Below are 22,482 nucleotides of genomic sequence, written 5' to 3'. Positions count from 1 at the left end.
CATTACAATCTAACCCAAACGGACCCGGTTGATTTGAAGCCCAAGCCCCATACCCCCCCCATGAAACATTTAATTTGCATTACATATTCATTTCATTTATTTTATTGACTGAAATGGGATTCACACACACACACACACACACACACACACACACACACACACACACACACACACACACACACACACACACACACACACACACACACACACACACACACACACACACACACACACACACACTCCGCAGTAGTCAAGATTGTGCTTTTTTTTCCTCCAATGTTTTATTTTTCATAAAAAGACAGGGATCAGACACAAAGCCAACAATATTTCCCAAAGTTCTAAAAACTAGAGTTTCTTTCTTTGTGTAAAAGTCTACTTTGTTGTTAAAAGTGGGGGCTCGTCCCTGTGGGCTACCGTAGCAAAAGCTTCACGTAGGATCAAAAACTAAAGAAAAAAAAAAGACGTCTAGCAAACATGAAACATGCCGTCTAAAATGCTTCTCATGAGGGACGCACCGATATATCGGCCACATATCGACATCGGACAATATCCGGCGGTATCGGTATATATCGTTATCGGTAAATAAGTTTGACATTCACAGATGGAGCCGATTTTTATCTGTTGTCGTGACGCATCAATTCTCCACCGGCTAAATGTTGGTGCATCTCGCAAACTACCAAGCTGAAAACTATCCAGTCATTTTTTATGATGAAGATTTATTGTGTCTCCCCCGGGCACTAAAGGGGGAAATAATAAGAGCAAAAACTAATTAAAGGAATATCGGTATAGGGTGTGGACTATATTGTTATTTTAAAGGGGGGTGTTGGCCCAGAATGGGTGCATCCCTGGTTCTCATACATGTGAAGCAGAGGTGGGACATAGTCACCAGTAAGTCAAGTCCTAACCTAAAAGACTCAAGTTAAGAGGGCTCAAGTTAAGTCAAAGTCACAAATAATTGCCGTTGAAGTCCAAGTCTTTTTATTTTATTTTATTTGATCAAGTAAGTCTAAAAGTCAACACATACGTGACTGGAGTCTGAAGTCCACACTGGGTGAAGTGTTTCATGTTGGATCTAAACACACAACAAGTGACTTTTGTTCTACTTTCTACAACAGCTGGACAGAAGGATTAATCAATGTGACATTTAAAGCTGCAATCCTGAACTTATTGTGATGAATAAAACTCTATTTTAAAGGAGTAGTTCACCCCAAAAGTGACTTATTTTCTATCACTTACACCCGCCATGAAGCCTGGAATTCATGGAGATTATGTCAACATTCTTGAGCCAATCATTTGATAACTGGTGGACTCAATTGAGTCTCCTACTGACCTACTGACCTACTGACCAGCCACCCCGTCATCACATTATTGTCTCAGGAATGTGACATGAATTCAAGGCTTCATGGAGTGTGTGATAGATAGAAAATAAGTAATTTTTTGGAGTGACTTACCAATCTGTATGTTAATGTAATATAAGGTGGTCCCCCAGCTCTTCCATGGAGACGTTTAAGATCCTGGTGTCTGGGAGGACCCCTACTGGTGGTGAGTGGTAGGGCAGTGATTCTCAAAACTTTTACATTGTCAAGATCCCCCAATTTTCAAGGGTCTGGGAATGATTCATTTTGCATTTTGTGTTTTATTTTATTTTTTATCTCTGGGACGTCAATCCACACTCTGTGTTAACTCTGAGAGTGTACAAATGGAAACAAAAGTCCATTTGGTTCCATTTGTACACTCTCAGAGTTAAAGACCTGTAACTCCTACTGGGTTGATTAATAGTGCCCGAAGCTCATGAGCCCAAATGTTTCCCCCGTGAGCAAAGCGGGGATTCCGTCATGGAAGGGGAGCGGTAGAAATGTAAAGGTTCGAGTCCCAGTGGCGGGACGAGAAACTGAAACTGAGCGGATTGCACCTTTAACGATGTTTACATGTCTGGTAGGAGGAGCCTGAACAAACAGGCCGCAGCACAGCCAATCACATCATCAGTTCCTATACTTTACAAATCAGTTACTGTATAGTAGAACTTGTATAAAAGACAGAAATGTTATAGACATTTTAAAGGTGTACTATGTAACTTTTCTATCTTTGTTTGTAAACGAGATTCAAACTTGGCCTCGCCCCTCCCTCTCCCTCGCTCTCTCTCTGAGGGGGAGAGAGAGAGAGGGGAGGGGGGTAAAATGTTATGTAAACACAGGGCAAAATTACATAGTCTGCCTTTAAATAAATGCTAAAGAAACGTGCGCCTACGAGAAACAAAGACAAAGAAAAGCTGCCTTCAACTCTTTTGTTTCCTTTACAAGACCTCGTGCGACGGACACAGCCGACAGATCTGCGACTATCTCCGTGAGACCAAATAGAAATCAGGATCTTTTTTTTCAACGCGTGGTTTAATCGTGACCTCGTAACACCCAGACAAAAACGTACAATTCAAACAAACTCAGTGATGGACGGATAACAATAGACACGTGAACATTCTTCATACAAATCGTACAGAGGTCTGTGGTCGTAACGACGAACATCGCAACCCTGAGGTACACGGATATAAAACAAAACCTTCGTAACAACAAAACGAAAAACATGCAAATCAAGCTAAAACGCAGCGCAGAGGGAAGCACCCCATTGGCCGTTTTGTTTTCCGAGTTTGATATATCAAAGTTTTTACGATACGTTAAGGGGACGTAAGGGGACGGCATCTCGTTTAGGACAGCGGTTCTCAACCTGTGATATAGCGAGTTTAGGTAATTTAAGTAAACAAGGTCGTTTGTTTAGACCCTGCCAATGCGTGTTTAACATTTAGACCCTGCCTCCCAATGTGTGTTTAACGTGTACTCCGTCATACCAAGGTGTCTCTCGCCAAAGAAATCTGATCTATAAGCTCGCATCGCCATGCGATGCGAGCTTATAGATCGGATATCTTTGGCGAGAGAGACACAGTCGTACAATAAAGTATGAAACAAATCAAAGCTTCGGTGTAAAAGGAAAAACAAAACGGTATGTAAAAACCAGCTGTGGATAATTATTTACGAATAACTTAAAAACCCTCCTTTGATACAAACTACTATAAAAAAGTATCACTTTCTATAAAACAGAGAAAACATCTCAAAATAGATACGATTTCTTCAATTCCAAACTTTACAACAAGCGGTATAATAGGCTGCTCCTTCTTTACTTGGCTAAGTTGAGGAAGAGGGGGGGGGGGGGAAGAACCTTATCGTTTGTTGTTTTTTTGTCTTTTTACCTGAGCGTGGATATGTTCATGTGAGGTATGTCAGTTACAACTGCTCCTCGTTAAAAAAAGAAACGACAACAACAAACAAAAACAACGATAACACACGTAAACAAACGATAAGTAGATGTTCCCATAGCAACCAAGGAGATGAACGCTGAAAATGCCTATGTCTATGAAAGAAGAGTGCATTTACATAATTATATAAGATTAGCAGAATGCAAAAACAAATCTATTATATTAAACTGCCAAAGAAGGAAAATGTGTTTTTTTAAGCATTTAAAATACAATTAAATTATCTAAACTGAAAACTAGGAATGCGTTTGTTTTTCTCCCCCAGTGTCGTTGTAAACACTTTTCTAAACATCGGGGTGAGACATCACTTTTCTGTGATCCAAAAAGCCTTATATTACATGCCTTAATACGTTACAATCGCCCTCTGTAACTAAACTTAAAAATACAAAAACAGCTTAAATGTTTCATTTATTTTAGAAACAGTTCATCTTTTACTCAAGGGGGACACTGGCCGTCACAAGTTGATGATGTCATTGTGTGACCATGTGTGGTCCAGCCCTATGGAATGCATGTGCTAACTAAAAAAAAACGACTTAATACTTCCTAAGGTTCATCTGAGCATCACAGGTATATCTCTGCAGTCCGGCAGGAACCAGCTAACTCCAAAATGCTCATTTTTCAGGAGTTAGGAGGTTTTGTTCATCATCGATAAGAACAGCTGAATGGAACTCCAGGCTCACAATGAGGTTGGAGGTCAAAAGGGGGTGGAGCCTGGAGTCTGCTAAACCAGCTAACTCCGGTGGAGTTAGCTGGTTTAGCAGAACATTTGAGGATCCAATGGAGTTAGCTGGTTTTGTCAGAAGTGCGTTTTAATACCTTTCATTGGTTAAATTTTCTTTTTTTTACCAACACACAGACGTAAAGGGTGTTCAATGGCCCTGATTTATGGAAAAAAAAATGCAAAAGCGTCAAAATGGAGTTAGCTGGTTCCTGCCGGACAGCAACAATGTTTTTATAAGGAAGCAATTTTAGTTCTAGAGGGCTAAGACCACCGAAGTCCTGACGTCACTCGTTCATCCCCAGGTTCGTAAAGTCATGTCTCTATGGAGAATAACATTGGGTCATCTTAGAATCGTCTCATATAAGAATTGTGGTCCAAAAATAAACAAACTATCTCGGCGCCATTGTCAGGGAGGAGGTTCTGTATCGTTTATGATAGTCAGTCACTCATATTTGAAACAGTCTGTTACTGGCGAAAATGTAACTAATTCGGCAGAAGTAACATTATGGTTTTCTCACCGTCAGTTGATGCTTCATATCCATAAGAGTCAAACCGCCGGGATCATTTGTTTATTTCTGGAACACAGTTCTTATTTGACGCGATATTAAATACGTCTATGGGATTCAGAACGGGGGTGGAAAACTGCGAACCAGGTAGACAAACAAAGGATGCGTAAATTACGTCAGACTTCGGTGATCTATAATGTATTAAGGCATATAAGGCTCATTAGCCAGGGATCTTTTTAAGCTTAATTTATATTACGTGGCAGGCGGGTGTCGCTCGTCAAAAAAAAAATAAAAAAATGCAAAAACGGATCTACAAATCAGGTGCTTTGAAAGATAAACAACTTGATGTAAATAACTTGACACAGCCTTGCAGGCCGAGTTCTGTGTCTTCTGGTTGAAGTTCACAGACTTTGTGAACATTGTTGCATAAAGAGGAACTTAAAGTTATTCTTCGTTAGTTCCATTGATGGAAGCCGGAACACCATCCATTGATTGATCAGTAAAATAAAACATGAACGGCTTCACTTCCTGGAAGAACTTCTACAAACGTGTAGATCGGTTATTTATTATTTTGGCGAGCGACACCGTCGTACCGCAGAGTTTAATCTAAGCTTATCGTGTGATCTTTGATCTGATTAATCCTCTTATTATTATCATCTGAATGGATTCATTCAATCAGTCATCCAGCCACTAGGGGGCAGGAGTGAGGTTTTACAGGCTCTAAGTGGCTCATTTATAATAAATACTATGAAACATCCAGGGTGGTGATGATGTCATCACTGTGACGCTTGGGTTAGCGGTCAGCGGTGCGACACGTGTGGGCCAGCTGCCTGGTGGGGGCGCTAGAGAGCAGGAAGAGAGTGGACGCCGATGATGATGATGATGAAGGTTCAGTTAGGCCGACGCCCCGTCAGTTCCCTGTAAACAAAAAAACATTAATATTATTATTCATCTTCATCATCATAACCTTTATTTAAACTCGGATTTTTTTTTTATTTTTTAAAAACGTTCAGAACCCAAGATATCGTGATCCGAAGATTTGCTTCTCCATTCACTTTCTTTTTTTCAAAGGCAGACAATTAATGTCAACAAGGTCGCGATGACCTCGTTGACATTTATGAAACCACACAGTATAACCCTCAGTGATTAGCAATCATCAGGGGATCGATCATAATGGAGATAAATATTCTGTGACTACTTGAAAGGAATATTGTATAATTATGTATCATATTAAATATTGTATAAATATGTATCATATTAAATATTATCATTATGCATCATTTGTACCTGATCCAGATCAGCATCTGAGTCAGCAGTTATTACAATCCTCTTCTCCACACGAGACTCTGAAGAGCCTGTCTTCACCACCTGACAGACAGACAGACAGACAGACAGAATTAGATCTGGGAGCAATGAAGAGTTAAGAGTCTTGCTCAGGGACACACATGGACACATTGCTGGCCTGGCCTGGAATCGTACCTGGGACAACCCGGGGCTCTGGCTCCCCAGGCGGGCTCACTCACGGAACTAAGCGGTTCCGGTAGGAGACACAAAGGAGAGTCTTTGTGTCTCCTACCGGAACCGCTGTCGGTCATCAAATTATTGTTTTAGGAATGAGACAAAAAATAAATATATGCATGAATTCAAGTCTCCATGGGGTGACTAATCCATAGAAGAATTTTTTTTTTTGGGGTGAACTACTCCTTTAATGTCTGACTGCACCTCTTGCTGTTTGCATTCCTGACTAATAAAGTATTCAATCAATCAATTAATTAATTAAGACGGCAGGAAGCTTGTTATAATTACAGACATGTCATCATAGCAGAACAGAGATATAGTTGTGTAATGTCTGATTTATCATGTCCACTGTGACTCGTTGTGAGCTTGTAGATCTGATATGTTTGGTATGAGTGCAACTAAATTATATATCAATCAGATGGAGACAGACAGACAGACAGACAGACAGACAGACAGGTACCTTGGAGATGTGAGTGGTTGTCGTGGTAACAGAGGTGGCTCCATCCGTCTCCGTGGTGACGACAGAGGACACAGACTCCCCGACCGACCCGTCTACTGTCACCTGTAGGGGGCACAATACATTTATTACCTTTATTTATGACACACACACACACAAACTTTTTATTTATTTATTTATTTATTTTTATCCCGCGATTTTTGTAACCCATTTTTTGGGGCGGTGTAACCTCCCCCTATAAGTGAGGTTTGGACACTGACCAATCCTGCACCATGATTGGCCAATAGTCTACAACACAGTCTACACCCCTAACCCTTCCACACTCAATGCAAATCTATACTTTTGCAAAGTCAGCCAATCACATTACAGCTAATGTCATCACCACTAGCTGTAATGTGATTGGCTGACTATAATTGGTTGACTCTATTCAGGACTGGGATTGGCTAGCGAAACACATGACACATGTGCAGCCCTATGAATAGCAGTATGGCACTTAAAAAAACACATCCATGTTTTTTAAGTGAGTCATGTGATGACCACACACCGCCCACTTCACACTGGGTGTGATTTCTTTTCACCCGGTGCCAATTTCCTAAGTGATCCTGGGCGCTACACCAGCCCTACACCAGCCTTACACCAGCGCTACACCAGTCCCCCACAGCCTAGGGAGGCCAGGCTCATGCTTCCTTCAATGCATGAGAGCCAACTGACCTTCTTGTCACCTGACAGGGAGAGTTTCCCTGGTAGGACGTAGCGCGTGGAAGGAACACGTTATTCCAACCAGTTCCCTTCCCCTCCATCAGGCGCCCCAGCTGTCATGGGGGAGGCGGTATAGTGACCAGGATTACTATATGTTTTTGTGAGGGTATTAACTACCCTGGGAGACACGGGGAGAACATGCAAACTCCACACAATCTTTTAAATGAACAAATACCTTTAAATGAACAATACTTTTAATTGAACAAATACCTTTAAATGAACAAATACCTTTAAATGAACAGATACTTAAAATAAATAGGTCCTTCAAAGGAACAAACAGAAGCACATCTGCACAATATGTATTATTTTATTTCTGTTAGAAATTGATTGTCATGCAAATGCCAAGAACAACACATAATAATACTATTACACCATACCAATACCAGTATACTACCACTAAAGGCATAATATGCAACTTTGCCCTATGATTACATAACAAAAAAAATAAATTTTCTACCCGTCATTTCCATCTAAAGCAGCATCCATCAGCCACTGGAGTAGTGTGGTGGTGTTTACCTATAGAAACACACTACAGTAGTGTGGTGTTTACCTATAGAAACACACTACAGTAGTGTGGTGGTGTTTACCTATAGAAACACACTACAGTAGTGTGGTGGTGTTTACCTATAGAAACACACTACAGTAGTGTGGTGGTGTTTACCTATAGAAACACACTACAGTAGTGTGGTGGTGTTTACCTATAGAAACACACTACAGCAGTGTGGTGGTGTTTACCTATAGAAACACACTACAGTAGTGTGGTGGTGTTTACCTGTAGAAACACACTACAGTAGTGTGGTGGTGTTTACCTATAGAAACACACTACAGCAGTGTGGTGGTGTTTACCTATAGAAACACACTACAGCAGTGTGGTGGTGTTTACCTATAGAAACACACTACAGTAGTGTGGTGGTGTTTACCTATAGAAACACACTACAGTAGTGTGGTGTTTACCTATAGAAACACACTACAGTAATGTGGTGGTATTTACCTATAGAAACACACTACAGTAGTGTGGTGGTGTTTACCTATAGAAACACACTACAGTAGTGTGGTGTTTACCTATAGAAACACACTACAGCAGTGTGGTGGTGTTTACCTATAGAAACACACTACAGCAGTGTGGTGGTGTTTACCTATAGAAACACACTACAGCAGTGTGGTGGTGTTTACCTATAGAAACACACTACAGCAGTGTGGTGGTGTTTACCTATAGAAACACACTACAGTAGTGTGGTGGTGTTTACCTATAGAAACACACTACAGTAGTGTGGTGTTTACCTATAGAAACACACTACAGTAGTGTGGTGGTGTTTACCTATAGAAACACACTACAGTAGTGTGGTGTTTACCTATAGAAACACACTACAGTAGTGTGGTGGTGTTTACCTATAGAAACACACTACAGTAGTGTGGTGTTTACCTATAGAAACACACTACAGTAATGTGGTGGTATTTACCTATAGAAACACACTACAGTAGTGTGGTGGTGTTTACCTATAGAAACACACTACAGTAATGTGGTGGTGTTTACCTATAGAAACACACTACAGCAGTGTGGTGGTGTTTACCTATAGAAACACACTACAGCAGTGTGGTGGTGTTTACCTATAGAAACACACTACAGTAGTGTGGTGGTGTTTACCTATAGAAACACACTACAGTAGTGTGGTGGTGTTTACCTATAGAAACAGACTACAGTAGTGTGGTGGTGTTTACCTATAGAAACACACTACAGTAGTGTGGTGTTTACCTATAGAAACACACTACAGTAGTGTGGTGGTGTTTACCTATAGAAACAGACTACAGTAGTGTGGTGGTGTTTACCTATAGAAACAGACTACAGTAGTGTGGTGGTGTTTACCTATAGAAACACACTACAGTAGTGTGGTGGTGTTTACCTATAGAAACACACTACAGTAGTGTGGTGGTGTTTACCTATAGAAACACACTACAGCAGTGTGGTGGTGTTTACCTATAGAAACACACTACAGTAGTGTGGTGGTGTTTACCTATAGAAACACACTACAGCAGTGTGGTGGTGTTTACCTATAGAAACACACTACAGTAGTGTGGTGGTGTTTACCTATAGAAACACACTACAGTAGTGTGGTGGTGTTTACCTATAGAAACACACTACAGTAGTGTGGTGGTGTTTACCTATAGAAACACACTACAGTAGTGTGGTGGTGTTTACCTATAGAAACACACTACAGCAGTGTGGTGGTGTTTACCTATAGAAACACACTACAGTAGTGTGGTGGTGTTTACCTATAGAAACACACTACAGTAGTGTGGTGGTGTTTACCTATAGAAACAGACTACAGTAGTGTGGTGGTGTTTACCTATAGAAACACACTACAGTAGTGTGGTGTTTACCTATAGAAACACACTACAGTAGTGTGGTGGTGTTTACCTATAGAAACACACTACAGTAGTGTGGTGGTGTTTACCTATAGAAACAGACTACAGTAGTGTGGTGGTGTTTACCTATAGAAACACACTACAGTAGTGTGGTGTTTACCTATAGAAACACACTACAGTAGTGTGGTGGTGTTTACCTATAGAAACACACTACAGTAGTGTGGTGGTGTTTACCTATAGAAACACACTACAGTAGTGTGGTGGTGTTTACCTATAGAAACACACTACAGTAGTGTGGTGGTGTTTACCTATAGAAACACACTACAGCAGTGTGGTGGTGTTTACCTATAGAAACACACTACAGTAGTGTGGTGGTGTTTACCTATAGAAACACACTACAGTAGTGTGGTGGTGTTTACCTATAGAAACACACTACAGCAGTGTGGTGGTGTTTACCTATAGAAACACACTACAGTAGTGTGGTGGTGTTTACCTATAGAAACACACTACAGCAGTGTGGTGGTGTTTACCTATAGAAACACACTACAGTAGTGTGGTGGTGTTTACCTATAGAAACACACTACAGTAGTGTGGTGGTGTTTACCTATAGAAACACACTACAGTAGTGTGGTGGTGTTTACCTATAGAAACACACTACAGTAGTGTGGTGGTGTTTACCTATAGAAACACACTACAGTAGTGTGGTGGTGTTTACCTATAGAAACACACTACAGCAGTGTGGTGGTGTTTACCTATAGAAACACACTACAGTAATGTGGTGGTGTTTACCTATAGAAACACACTACAGCAGTGTGGTGGTGTTTACCTATAGAAACACACTACAGTAGTGTGGTGGTGTTTACCTATAGAAACACACTACAGCAGTGTGGTGGTGTTTACCTATAGAAACACACTACAGTAGTGTGGTGGTGTTTACCTATAGAAACACACTACAGTAATGTGGTGGTATTTACCTATAGAAACACACTACAGTAGTGTGGTGGTGTTTACCTATAGAAACACACTACAGTAGTGTGGTGGTGTTTACCTATAGAAACACACTACAGCAGTGTGGTGGTGTTTACCTATAGAAACACACTACAGTAATGTGGTGGTGTTTACCTATAGAAACACACTACAGTAGTGTGGTGGTGTTTACATATAGAAACACACTACAGTAGTGTGGTGGTGTTTACCTATAGAAACACACTACAGTAGTGTGGTGGTGTTTACCTATAGAAACACACTGTCCTCTCACTGTATTTTGGTGTTTTCACTGTTTGTTTTGGTAGACAGGATGTTTTTGGTCTGTCAAAACAAACAGTGAAACTGTATTTATTGTTTTATGTAAACACAGGCTTAAGTTACATATTATGCCTTTAAGCTGCCTTCAGTTGTCCCATGATAATAAATAAAACATATGTATGAACAAACACTGTTAAAATGTCCTCAGGAACCACACTGTATGGAAAACATTAACATGACATCAACTTGTGAATCAAAAAGGAACCGGTGCCTTCCATGTGCTCATTTCTGTTAATGATTGATTGTCATGCAACAAGTGAAGAATAAACATTTATTACAACACCGTTAAGCTGCCTCAAGATTTCCCATGACAGGACATATAATATCTGTTGACAAACAATGTTATAAGTCTCCTTTTCTTTTTTAAATATTAAGACCACAATAGGCTCTTTGCACAGCAGCCATGGTGGAAAGAAATTGGGCCTCTTCCTTACTTCCTTCACAGGTCTTATTAATGAAGGCTCTGTTCCATTTAGTGTAGCACAGTGGTTCTTAAACGTTTTAATTTCAAGGACCCCCTATAACTCTGGGAGTGTACAAATGGAACCAAATGAACCCTTAATGGTCCAAGCCTATCACCAGAACTGTTTACTGTACATATTTTTCTGTTTGATTACAACTTGTTTATGTATTTTTTTTGCATAGTATTGTATTTGTCTGTCTACTTAATGTTTCAATGAATTGAGTACAAAGGACCCCAATGGAAACAAGCCTTTCTTGGGTTAATCCTTTTAACAGATCATGTATAGAACTGTACTTCCTGTTCTCTTTTTCAAACTGTTAATATATCATTCAATCAATCAAACAAACAAACAATCAATCAACGGGTCCATTTGGTTCCATTTGTACACTCTCAGAGTAACACACCCGTAAGGGCCCATTTGGAACCCTCCTCAAGGAACCATGAGGGTCCCTGGACCACACTTTGAGACCCACTAGTGTGGCAAAGTGTTTCCAGTGAGTCAACACCCTGACTCTGTTTGACCAGAATGGAACAGAGCCTTCATTAGTATCATTGGTAACACCCTGTGAAGGAAGTAAGGAGGAGGAAGACCAGTTTCTTTACAATATGGAGGGACAAAAACCACATTGCGTTCAAAACCACAGACCTTGGTGCAGTCATGGACTCCACTAGCCATGGTCATGGAGTCATGGACACTAGTAGTCATGGACTCCACGATCAGAACCTCTCCCTCCGCTATAAGGCTCCGAGATGGGGTTTCGCTTAGAAGGCTGCCGGCAGAGAGTGCTACCGGTGAACGGTGGCCAACAACAGTGCAGATTTTTTCCTTTTTCTGTATCGTATCCAAAAAGGAAAGGTATGGTCTATGGAAGATTTTATTGGACTTTATTATCTGCAAAGCAGGTCAAAAACAAGCAAATAACATTCATGCGGCGGGTTGAAACAGGCGTTTAAATCAGCCTGTGCCATGTTTTTTTGGCTGGGACTTCCGGCTGGTATAAACGAGGAAGAAGTGAGAAAATATGGAACTGGTTGAGAAAAAAGCAATTTAAACGTTTGTTTCAACCTGTTTAATGTTAATGTCCCTTAAATGTTCTTTTTCGCTAAGACTTCAAACATCTGAGAGCAGGGAGGACTACCTTTACTTTTTGGATATGATGTGTGGAAAAAGTAAAAAATGGGAACTGTTGGCCACCGTTCGCGGGTGTCACACTCTGCCGCTATCCTACGAAGAGGAACCTCAACTCGGAGCTGTCATGGAGGGTGAGGTTCCAAACGGAGAAAGAACTCCATCACATTAAAACCATGACAAAGTCTACTTTCACCTTAAGACTATATCACAACAGGTTTTAGAAAAACGTGTCCATGCATTCATCTCCAGTAGACTTGACTACTGTAACGGCGTCTTTACAGGTCTCCCTAAATAAAATAAATGGATCCGACGACTGCAGTCGATTCAGAACGCTGCTGCTCGAGTCCTTACGGACACCAAGAAAGTGGACGTCTCGGCACAAAAACATATAAAGTACTGACCCTGTAGCCACAGATGTTAACTCGACATTCGGAACCTGTGTTCACGGTATTAATCTGTATTTTTCAATAAACATGTGTTTTAATCCCGACTGCGTCGTCGGAAGACCGAATAACAACAACACAAAAGAGAAGTGGAGTTTTATCCTGTTTTCAGTTCTTTGGAAAACACGTTAGGTAGGAGGCGGAGTCAGGTAGAACACAGGTCAGGTAGGAGGCGGAGTCAGGTAAAACACAGGTTAGGTAGGAGGCGGAGTCAGGTAGAACACACACGTTAGGTAGGAGGCGGAGTCAGGTATTTAAAGGTCAGAGGTCAGAAGAAGCACTGAGTTTTTTTCTCCAAAGGGGGCGGGGCTTAACGTCTGAAGTAGAGGAAGAGGAAGAGGATGGGCAGAGAGGAAGAGCGGTGATGTCATAGAGAGGAGGAGCAGCAGCAGGAGAGGCGAGCGAATGAGGAGGAAGCTGGAGAGGAGGATGAAGCAAGATGATTGGATGAGGTTCTCCTCTCTCCTCTGCGGAGGGGCGGGGCTCCCCCTCAGCGTTTGGAGTAGAAGTCCAGCAGGGGGCCCCGCGGTAGACGGATGACAAACTGAACGGGGGGGGGGGGGGGGGGGGGGAGAAAGGAAGAAAGGGAGGAGGATAGGAGGTAAGGAGGAAAGGAGGAGAAGGCAGAGAGGAGAAGAGAGGAATGCTGAGATGTTTGAGATGACATCACTGAAGCTCTTAAACTCAGCTAAAGCAGTGGTTCTCAACCTGTGGGTCGGGACCCCCAGGGGGGTCTCCACAATGCGTCCGTTGTGAGCTTGTAGATCGGCTATTTTCACTATATGTATCTGTGGAACCGAGTCAAACTAAATGTAAATACCTCAACCCCTACAATTACAAGTGCTTGTCAGGGTGTGCTCATTATTTAGGGGGGTCCCCAGTTCAAATATGATTATTTTGGGGGGTCCCCAAATGATGATGATGATGATGTTGAGAACCACTGAGTTCACTCATTTTCAACCTACAGTATCTTCATATAATTGGTTCTCTAATAATGCTCATGATAAAATGGTGAGATGTGTTTCTACTCTGTCTCAGAGTAGAGCTGTGGACCCGCCTACCAGTGACATCATCATTAGGCAGTTTTTTTTTAATTAACGCTAGAACAATGGCTTCCAATATAGCATGCCAACTATCCTGGAATACAAAACCTGCAGTTTCTATTAGCTTGGATTCCCCTGTCGATGATGTCACTGGTAGTTCTGTTATTTTGGCTAAATGCTCTTCTATTGTCACTGAATGTTCTTCATTTTGGCCAAATCTTCTATTATCTTTTTAGCCTCAACTCTAACGATCTCCATTTCCTTGTCGACTAGATTGTGTTTGACATCTAATAGGTTAACTATGCAACTCCTCCCCCTGCCTGCCTCCCCATGTCCTTATTCCTGCCTAAACTGTAGCGCACACACGCACACACACACACACACACACACACACACACACACACACACACACACACACACACACACACACACACACACACACACACACACACACACACACACACACACACACACGGGTGAAGATAGCAGGAGAGACATTTCAGTGGGGAAAGAGAGAAGAAGTTGCTCTGATGTCATTCCACTTTGGGTGCAGTAAAGTGCAGTAAAGTGCCATAAAGTGCAGTAAAGTGCCATAAAATGCAGTAAAGTCAAGCTTGACTTACACTATTGTTGTGCTCTGTTGTCAGGTATGAAAAAAGTCTATACATCTATAAGCTCACACCGCGTTGCATCGTGCGTTGTGAGCTTATAGATCAGCTTTTTTCACACACAACACCAAAGCATAACTAGTGACAGTATAAGAGGCAGCAGCGCTGTTTCACAGGCTTCAAAGGGATGTTTTAGAGCTGACGAAACATGGATCTGCTCTTATCCTACATGTAAATATAACATGCTCTTATCCTACATGTAAACATAACATGCCTGCATGCATGTGTTGAACGGTTTGAGAGTGAAAGTGTCCCATTTGATTAAACTGCAGAGATACTGAAGTTCATTTATATACATAATTCTGAATATGGACTATACATTACAACATGACGTGCAGGAGTAGAGAGCGAGTGAGCAGGAGTAGGAATTGGATGGTTTGTAGGAATTGAGTAGGAATTGGAGTGAGCGAGTGTGGAAGTTCGGGAGTTTGAGTTTGAGCCAACATGCACAATATCAGCACCCTGACTCTGTTTGACCAGAATGGAACAGAGCCTTCATTAGTATCATTGGTAACACCTGTGAAGGAAGTAAGAAAGAGGCCCAGTTTCTTTACAACATGGCCGCTGTGCATAGAGACTATTTCACTTCCTGGTCATGCAGGATAGGGTCCAGCTCAGGGTCAGTGATGAGAGACAAACACAAAACAACCAAATTAAAAATTAAACCGACAGAAACAAACTCTTACGAACACTACCAACGCTAGTGTTTGTAAGAGACCAACGCTTCAGTCTCTTTCCCATCATAGCCAGCGTCATGCACATTGTTCCCATGGCAACGCCACGTCAACTCAAAGACGTGCAGCGATGGTTGGTCAAAGGTCAACCGTCTTTATGTGACAAGCAACACAAGGTCAAAGGCCAACCGTCTTTATGTGACAAGCAACGCAAGGTCAAAGGTCGACCGTCTTACCCCGTCTTGCCCGTTGACCCCGCGGAAGGGGGAGTGGCTAGAGAGGCGCTTGTCCCACTCGCTGGGGCGGGCCTCCGGGGCGGACGCCATGAAGTTCCTCTTCAGCTCACTGATGCTGGCGTGATGACGCAACGCGTCCTCCTGAGGCTTATCGAAGTCCTGAGCGCACGATGTGATGTGACCGCACGATGTGAGAGACAGAGAGAGAGACAGAGACAGCGACAGAGAGGAGAGAGAGAAACAGTGAGAGAGAGAGACAGAGAGAGAAGGGACAGACAGAGATAGAGAGACACAGACAGAGAGAGACGGAGAGAGAGGGAGTAGATGGAGGGATATTTGGAGGACAGGTGAGAGGAAGTGAGGTCAGAGGGAGGATGAACAGGAAGGGTGTGTGGATGTAGAGAGAATGAGGTAAACACAGAAAACACATGTTAGATTATGATACATTATTCTGCTCAGTTTACAGACAGACAGACAGACAGACAGACAGACAGACAGACAGACAGACAGACAGACAGACAGACATACATACACACAAACAGGATTAAAAAAGCAGAAGCATTGTTACTTTGTTTTTCTAAATCTTTGAAAGCTTTTGTTTTATTTGTATAACAGACAGGAGTCCAAACTGCTTTGTTCCCACATACACAATCATAGAAGCAATTATAATTAAAACATGTCATTGTTTTATTCCTCAAACTAATCAAGGTCAATGATTCACATGGACTCAATGCAATGATTTACAAGTTATTGGATTGGATTCCCACTACATAGTATATGAATAATTACACCTGATTATAGATTATTACATATCATAGATGATTAGATCTATGTATAGATTATGGCCTAGCATAGCATGAAGCTAGCAGATAAACAACATGTATTCAAATCAAACAGCAGGCTTTTAGCAGACAGAAGGCATTTCATTATTGGGGCGTCTTACCTTACCTTATGCCTAAACTTATTAGCCATTTTCGAAAACGTTTCAAAATAGTAAAATAATAAGTAATAAGTTTAGGCATAAGCGGTAAGGGGCCGCGCAAGACTGGGCCCATAATGTATAGTGTGGTAAAAAAAAACTACCCTACGTCTTCTGTGCTTTACTCAGTGAGATGAAGAGTGGAGGGTTCACCTGATGACGTCATCAGGTGAAACCTGAATGTACGCCTGATGCTGCAAAACAACATGTTTGACATAGGGTCGTTTTTTTTTACCACACTAAACACATGATCTGCTTAAATCACAATGAAGGAATTTAGACTGAAGATCAGCAGAGATTTCCCTTTAACACAACAAACAGCAGCAGCAGAAGAAGAAGAAGCCTTGATGAGTTCAGCGACATTTAAACACCAAGTTGTTCTTTTACACACCTGCTTTTTACATACAGTACAGTATGTAGACAATAGTGAAATGTATGTTTTACTGCTACTTTAAATATGTAGAGAACAGCAGTGACATTTTGTTTTTAAACTCTACTAAATGAAAAGCAGAGTATAAATCATTCAGAATAGATTCTTAAAGTATATTCACTACAGTGATTGTAACACACCAGAGCGCCAAAGAGCAACTTCATGCTAAATGTGAATTAAAAATTGCATTTAATTCATACACAGCAGCAAAAAAATAAATACTTTTTGATTGGGTGAAAATGATTTTATTTTCAGCTCGGTGTTCCAAGTAGTTTGTTGGTGGTTTTGTGGCAAAAGCTTGTTGCTGCTCTACAATCAAGTGAATGAAGATACATTATTAACAGCAAACAGGAGCAGACTGGTGAACTAGAACGACTCAGTCAGAGAATTAACTAAATAACGGCTCTGTTTTTGAGCAATAGGAAGGCTGTAGTCCGATATATTCTACTTAATGCGTTGTGAGCTTGTAGATCGTCTATTTTCAGCTAGCGTCGCCATACGTACGATGAACTACAGACAGCTCTTTCCTCTGAGCGTAAAGTCCAGTTCATCGATCGCACCGCCTTTTCCACGAGTGCCGCTCGACAGGATCGCTTTTAACAGATAAAAGACACTTTTGGAAAGGTTCGACGCAACGACGCATAGATGGAGCTTGAATCTCTCTGCCATGACACCAGGGTTTTTCTACAACCGCAGCTTGTTTACATTTGTAAACACGACCCCACGTCCAAAATATACAGCCTATACGCTCAATAGGACTCTCCTGATACAAGCCATTGGGGTTAAAGGAGTTCACCCAAAACACATATTTTTTATCAATTACACACCCCATGAAGCCTTGAATTCATGGATTATTTTTTTTTTGTCTCATTCCTAAGCTAATGATTTGATTAATTCAAGGCTTCATGGGGTGTGTACTTGATAGAAAATAAGCATTTTTTGGGGTGAACTTCTCCTTTAAGAGTTACATTATATTATATATATTTACATATATATATAAAAAAAACAAAAAAACAAATCATAGTCGTCTGCGTACAAGGTTAACTACAGTTAAAGACGAGGCGTGAACGGTGGCCGCATGCAAAGCGTGAGAATGACCAGCAGGCGGAGCGGTGAGCCAAAGAGCAAGAAAAAAACAACAGAGTGTAGAGAGACGGAGACACACTGTAGTTGTACCAACCTCCAACATTAAAAGGCTATGTCTGATATAAATCGAGTCACCCTCAATTTTCCTTGCTCTTTTCTGTGAAAAATGAAAGAACAGAAATGTGTGGGTTTCCTTCCCCATCTTCTTTGTGTGTGTGTGTGTGTGTGTGTGTGTGTGTGTGTGTGTGTGTGTGTGTGTGTGTGTGTGTGTGTGTCTATCTAATTTCCATGTGCGACACTCTAGTAAAGCCTAATTTATGCTCCGTCGCGCGCAGAGAACCGGCGAGCTACAAGCTCACAACGTGTTGCGTCGGCAACGCGTTGTGAGCTTGTAGCTCGGCTGTTCTCTGCGCGCGACAACGTCATGCAAGACAGTATGAATGGCGGCTCAGCGCTGCCACACTGTGGACGTGCATTGTCACTACATGTCATAAAGCGCTAGTAAACTGAAGGAGGAGAGAGGTTTGTGCTGCATCATGCGCCACAAAGATTCATAAACTCACAAACCCCCCCAAAATGTACAAAACACAAGATGGAAGATCTAACAGCCTGATGTCTCTACCAGAGAGGGTTTTAGTACGTGACACAAACACTATAGTCTATCACATTAGATCAGGGGTCTTCAACAGGGGGTCCTCAGAGCTACTACAGGGGGTCCGCCAAATCTTTGTGTGATATATATATATTTTTTTACATCAACCACTTGAACCCTAGCATCCCCTTTTCTGAGGAGAACTTGAGCCAATTTTTTTTTGGCAAAGAGGCTATAGGTGTAGAGGGAAAAAAAGGGCAGAACTAAGTGGAGAAAAAAAACTTTAATCAGAAACACAATTTTATACAATACAGAGTAGGGGGTCCCTGGTTTATCTCTCTCTCAGCTAGGGGGTCCTTGGCCTGAAAAGGTTGAAGACCCCTGCATTAGATTCATCATGCTACATATCGTTGTTGTCGGGCAGAAACCTCTGATCTCCAAATCTTAACTTTTTGTGTGTTTTTTCATATATTAACCCCTACTTGATCATACTACAGCGTCACAAAAAAGCATCAAAAGTAGCAGATCTACAAGCGACACGTTTCGAGCTTGTTGATCTGCTATTTTTGCTATTTTTGAATTTGAATCCTGAAAAGTAACAGTTTTGGACATCCAAACCGACAGAGACCATATGGTTATAGTTATAGATAATACACAGATGCAGTCATCATGCATGAGCATCCTAATTACATAAAGTGTGAATGTATCATGATCATATTATGAATCATCTATATCTTTACACTGAGTGGATGGAAGATGTCATTTAAGACCCAGAGGGGTACAATTAGAGACCATGAGGTTATTCTGACCAATGAGAAGGAGAGGTGACGTTAAGTCTGACTAATGAGAGAAGGGGCGAGGTTATTCTGACCAATGAGAGGAAAGGGTGAGGTTATTCTGACCAAATGAGAGAAGGGGTGAGGTTAAGTCTGACCAATGAGAGGCTTGGGGGCGGTGTCCGGATAACGAGGTAGGTGTGGCGGAGACGAGACGCCACAATGGAACTACACTGAGCTAATGTGCAGGTTAAAACTATGTAGCTACAGTGGTCATGTGATCATGTGATCATGTGATCATGTGCAGATTAAAACAGCGGCGGGGGATCTAATCTAAAGGTATACCTTACGCATTCTGACTGGTTCCACACCTGATTCCTCAGACTGAGGAGAGAGGAGATAGGAGAGGGCTTAAAAACTAAACTTCAAACCTCCCAACCGATTGGACGACTTCACGAGGTACAGTCAGACATTAAGGCTAAAAGGATAACACAAAAAAGTCTTGGGGACTTGTTTCCATTGTTACCGACCTTTACATACAGTCTTAACCCATTAGGACCTGAGGCGATTCTTTAAAAAAAATCTAAATCCTAACAGTTTTTTGAAAAAAAAAATATATATATTCACGATTTTTCAAAAATAGCAGATCTACAAGCTCATAGCGCGGCACTCGGTGCCGCGCTATGAGCTTGTAGATCTGCAATTTTTGAATAGCCAAAGAAATCAAAAGTGACACAGATGCGTTCCAGGTCTTAATGGGTATAATACTTAGTACATTACGTGATGTCCTGCACAGCACGTACCTTGACCTCCATCTTGGGCTCCACAGCTTCGATGGTGACCTCCAGCTTCCCGCCCTCTTGGCGCAGCGTCTTGATGGGCGTGGAGGTCTGAGGCTGCTCGGTGGGCGTGGCCATGGGAATGCCCGCCTCCAGCAGGGCGGCCTGCGAGAAGACCGGCGCGCTGACGGGACGCACGCCCCGGTGCGCGCTGACGCCCTCTACTGGACACAGCAAACGTAACAGCGACACGTGTCAATAATACGTAACGGTTACAAAGTAAAATCCTCAGCGCTAATTGATACGTTTTATAACGTTAAAGTCATACTGTGTATCATTAGTTTTAGTCATCCAATGTTGGCGACACCTTCTGGCAGCTACGGTGTCATTACAGCGTTTGTCTATATGGAAGTACCGCTCAAAAAGGGAACGCTGCACGGTCCTGACGCCCGAGGATATTTTGGAAAGCAAAACCCTGTCATGAGAGAAGGTATTAATTTAACTGTAAAATACATTAGGGGCGGGCCATAGCCGAGTGGTTAGGGGGCCCGCCTGGGGAGCCAGAGGCCCCTGTTTGCAGAAAAACACAACTTAACTTAAGTTACACAGTATGATGTTAAATTAACACTGAGGATTTTACAGTGGAGGTTAGTATGAAACATGGAGAAAACACACAAAAACGCACGCACGCACGCACGCACGCACGCACACACACACACACACACACACACACACACACACACACACACACACACACACACACACACACACACACACACACACACACACACACACACACACACACACACACACACACACACACACACACACACACACACACACACACACACACACACACACACACACACACACACACACGGCCAGCCTCAAGCCTTTGAGAAGTCAAACAAATGCCCAGATCGCGTACTGTTCCTTTAAGACCACGTCCCCATACTGAACCTTTAGCTAAAGCAACTCTTGCATCACTTCCTGTGACCGCCCAGCGACGGACACAGAAGCCGTCAGCTCAGCGTTAAGCGTAAACCCAGCGGCGGCCATGTTGAAAACGTTGAGATGGGAGGAAAGATTAGCTTCAGAGAGCGAAGCAGAGAGCATGACATGTCGTCCAAACTAATGGAAAATGGCCGCCAACATTTCAGGAGGCGTGTCCTCTCCTCCAAACGTTAGCTTGAAGCATTAGCATACTTACCGTCTTGAAGCACTAGCATACTTACCGTCTTGAAGCATTAGCATACTTACCGTGTTGAAGCATTAGCATACTTACCGTCTTGAAGCATTAGCATACTTACCGCGTTGAAGCATTAGCATACTTACCGCCTTGAAGCATTAGCATACTTACCGTCTTACTTACTTTAAGATTGAAGCCTTTTCCATGCAGCTGACAAAGCAGAAAGCAAAACGTGCAGAGAGAGCACACACACCGGAGCGAAACCGTAACGGAACAGAGCGGATCGGACTACCTGACTGTGTGAGTCCAGCGTCCAGCAGCACAAACCAGTCGTCTTCCAGACGTCCCCGCCTCTCGCCCAGGATCCGCTCCTGGAACGTCGACGGTCCGAGGAGGGGGCGGAGTTTCGGCTCAGTGGGCGGGGCTTTCAGCACGGGGCTGAGCTCCTCGGCGTAGAACGGGACTGTAGCTACCGTCACACAACACACATATATATGTAAATATGATACTGTAGCTACTGTCACACAACACACATATATGTAAATATGAGACTGTAGCTACTGTCACACAACACACATATATGTAAATATGAGACTGTAGCTACTGTCACACAACACACATATATATGTAAATATGAGACTGTAGCTACTGTCACACAACACACATATATGTAAATATGAGACTGTAGCTACTGTCACACAACACACATATATGTAAATATGAGACTGTAGCTACTGTCACACAACACACATATATATGTAAATATGAGACTGTAGCTACTGTCACACAACACACATATATATGTAAATATGAGACTGTAGCTACTGTCACACAACACACATATATATGTAAATATGATACTGTAGCTACTGTCACACAACACACATATATGTAAATATGAGACTGTAGCTACTGTCACACAACACACATATATGTAAATATGAGACTGTAGCTACTGTCACACAACACACATATATATGTAAATATGAGACTGTAGCTACTGTCACACAACACACACATATATGTAAATATGAGACTGTAGCTACTGTCACACAACACAC

General features: G+C 42.1%; 1 protein-coding gene across 1 annotated transcript in view; it reads right to left on the bottom strand.

The window, feature by feature from the left end:
- Positions 1–264: 264 nt before the first annotated feature.
- Positions 265–22,482, bottom strand: part of LOC311041589 (uncharacterized protein) — a 61,653-nt gene continuing 39,435 nt past the window's right edge. The window contains exons 29-35 of the mRNA XM_084052033.1: positions 21,714–21,890; positions 20,257–20,456; positions 18,180–18,242; positions 15,591–15,749; positions 6,507–6,608; positions 5,816–5,896; positions 265–5,446 (exon numbers count right to left, since the gene is read on the bottom strand). Of these exons, the coding sequence (XP_083908159.1) occupies positions 5,423–5,446; positions 5,816–5,896; positions 6,507–6,608; positions 15,591–15,749; positions 18,180–18,242; positions 20,257–20,456; positions 21,714–21,890 (806 nt within the window). The 3' untranslated portion in view covers positions 265–5,422. The remainder of the gene's footprint in view (positions 5,447–5,815; positions 5,897–6,506; positions 6,609–15,590; positions 15,750–18,179; positions 18,243–20,256; positions 20,457–21,713; positions 21,891–22,482) is intronic.

This window comes from Gymnoscopelus microlampas (assembly GCF_963454915.1).
Source record: "Gymnoscopelus microlampas genome assembly, chromosome: 3".
Classification (NCBI taxonomy): domain Eukaryota; kingdom Metazoa; phylum Chordata; class Actinopteri; order Myctophiformes; family Myctophidae; genus Gymnoscopelus; species Gymnoscopelus microlampas.
This window is presented reverse-complemented; position numbering and strand designations above follow the sequence as displayed.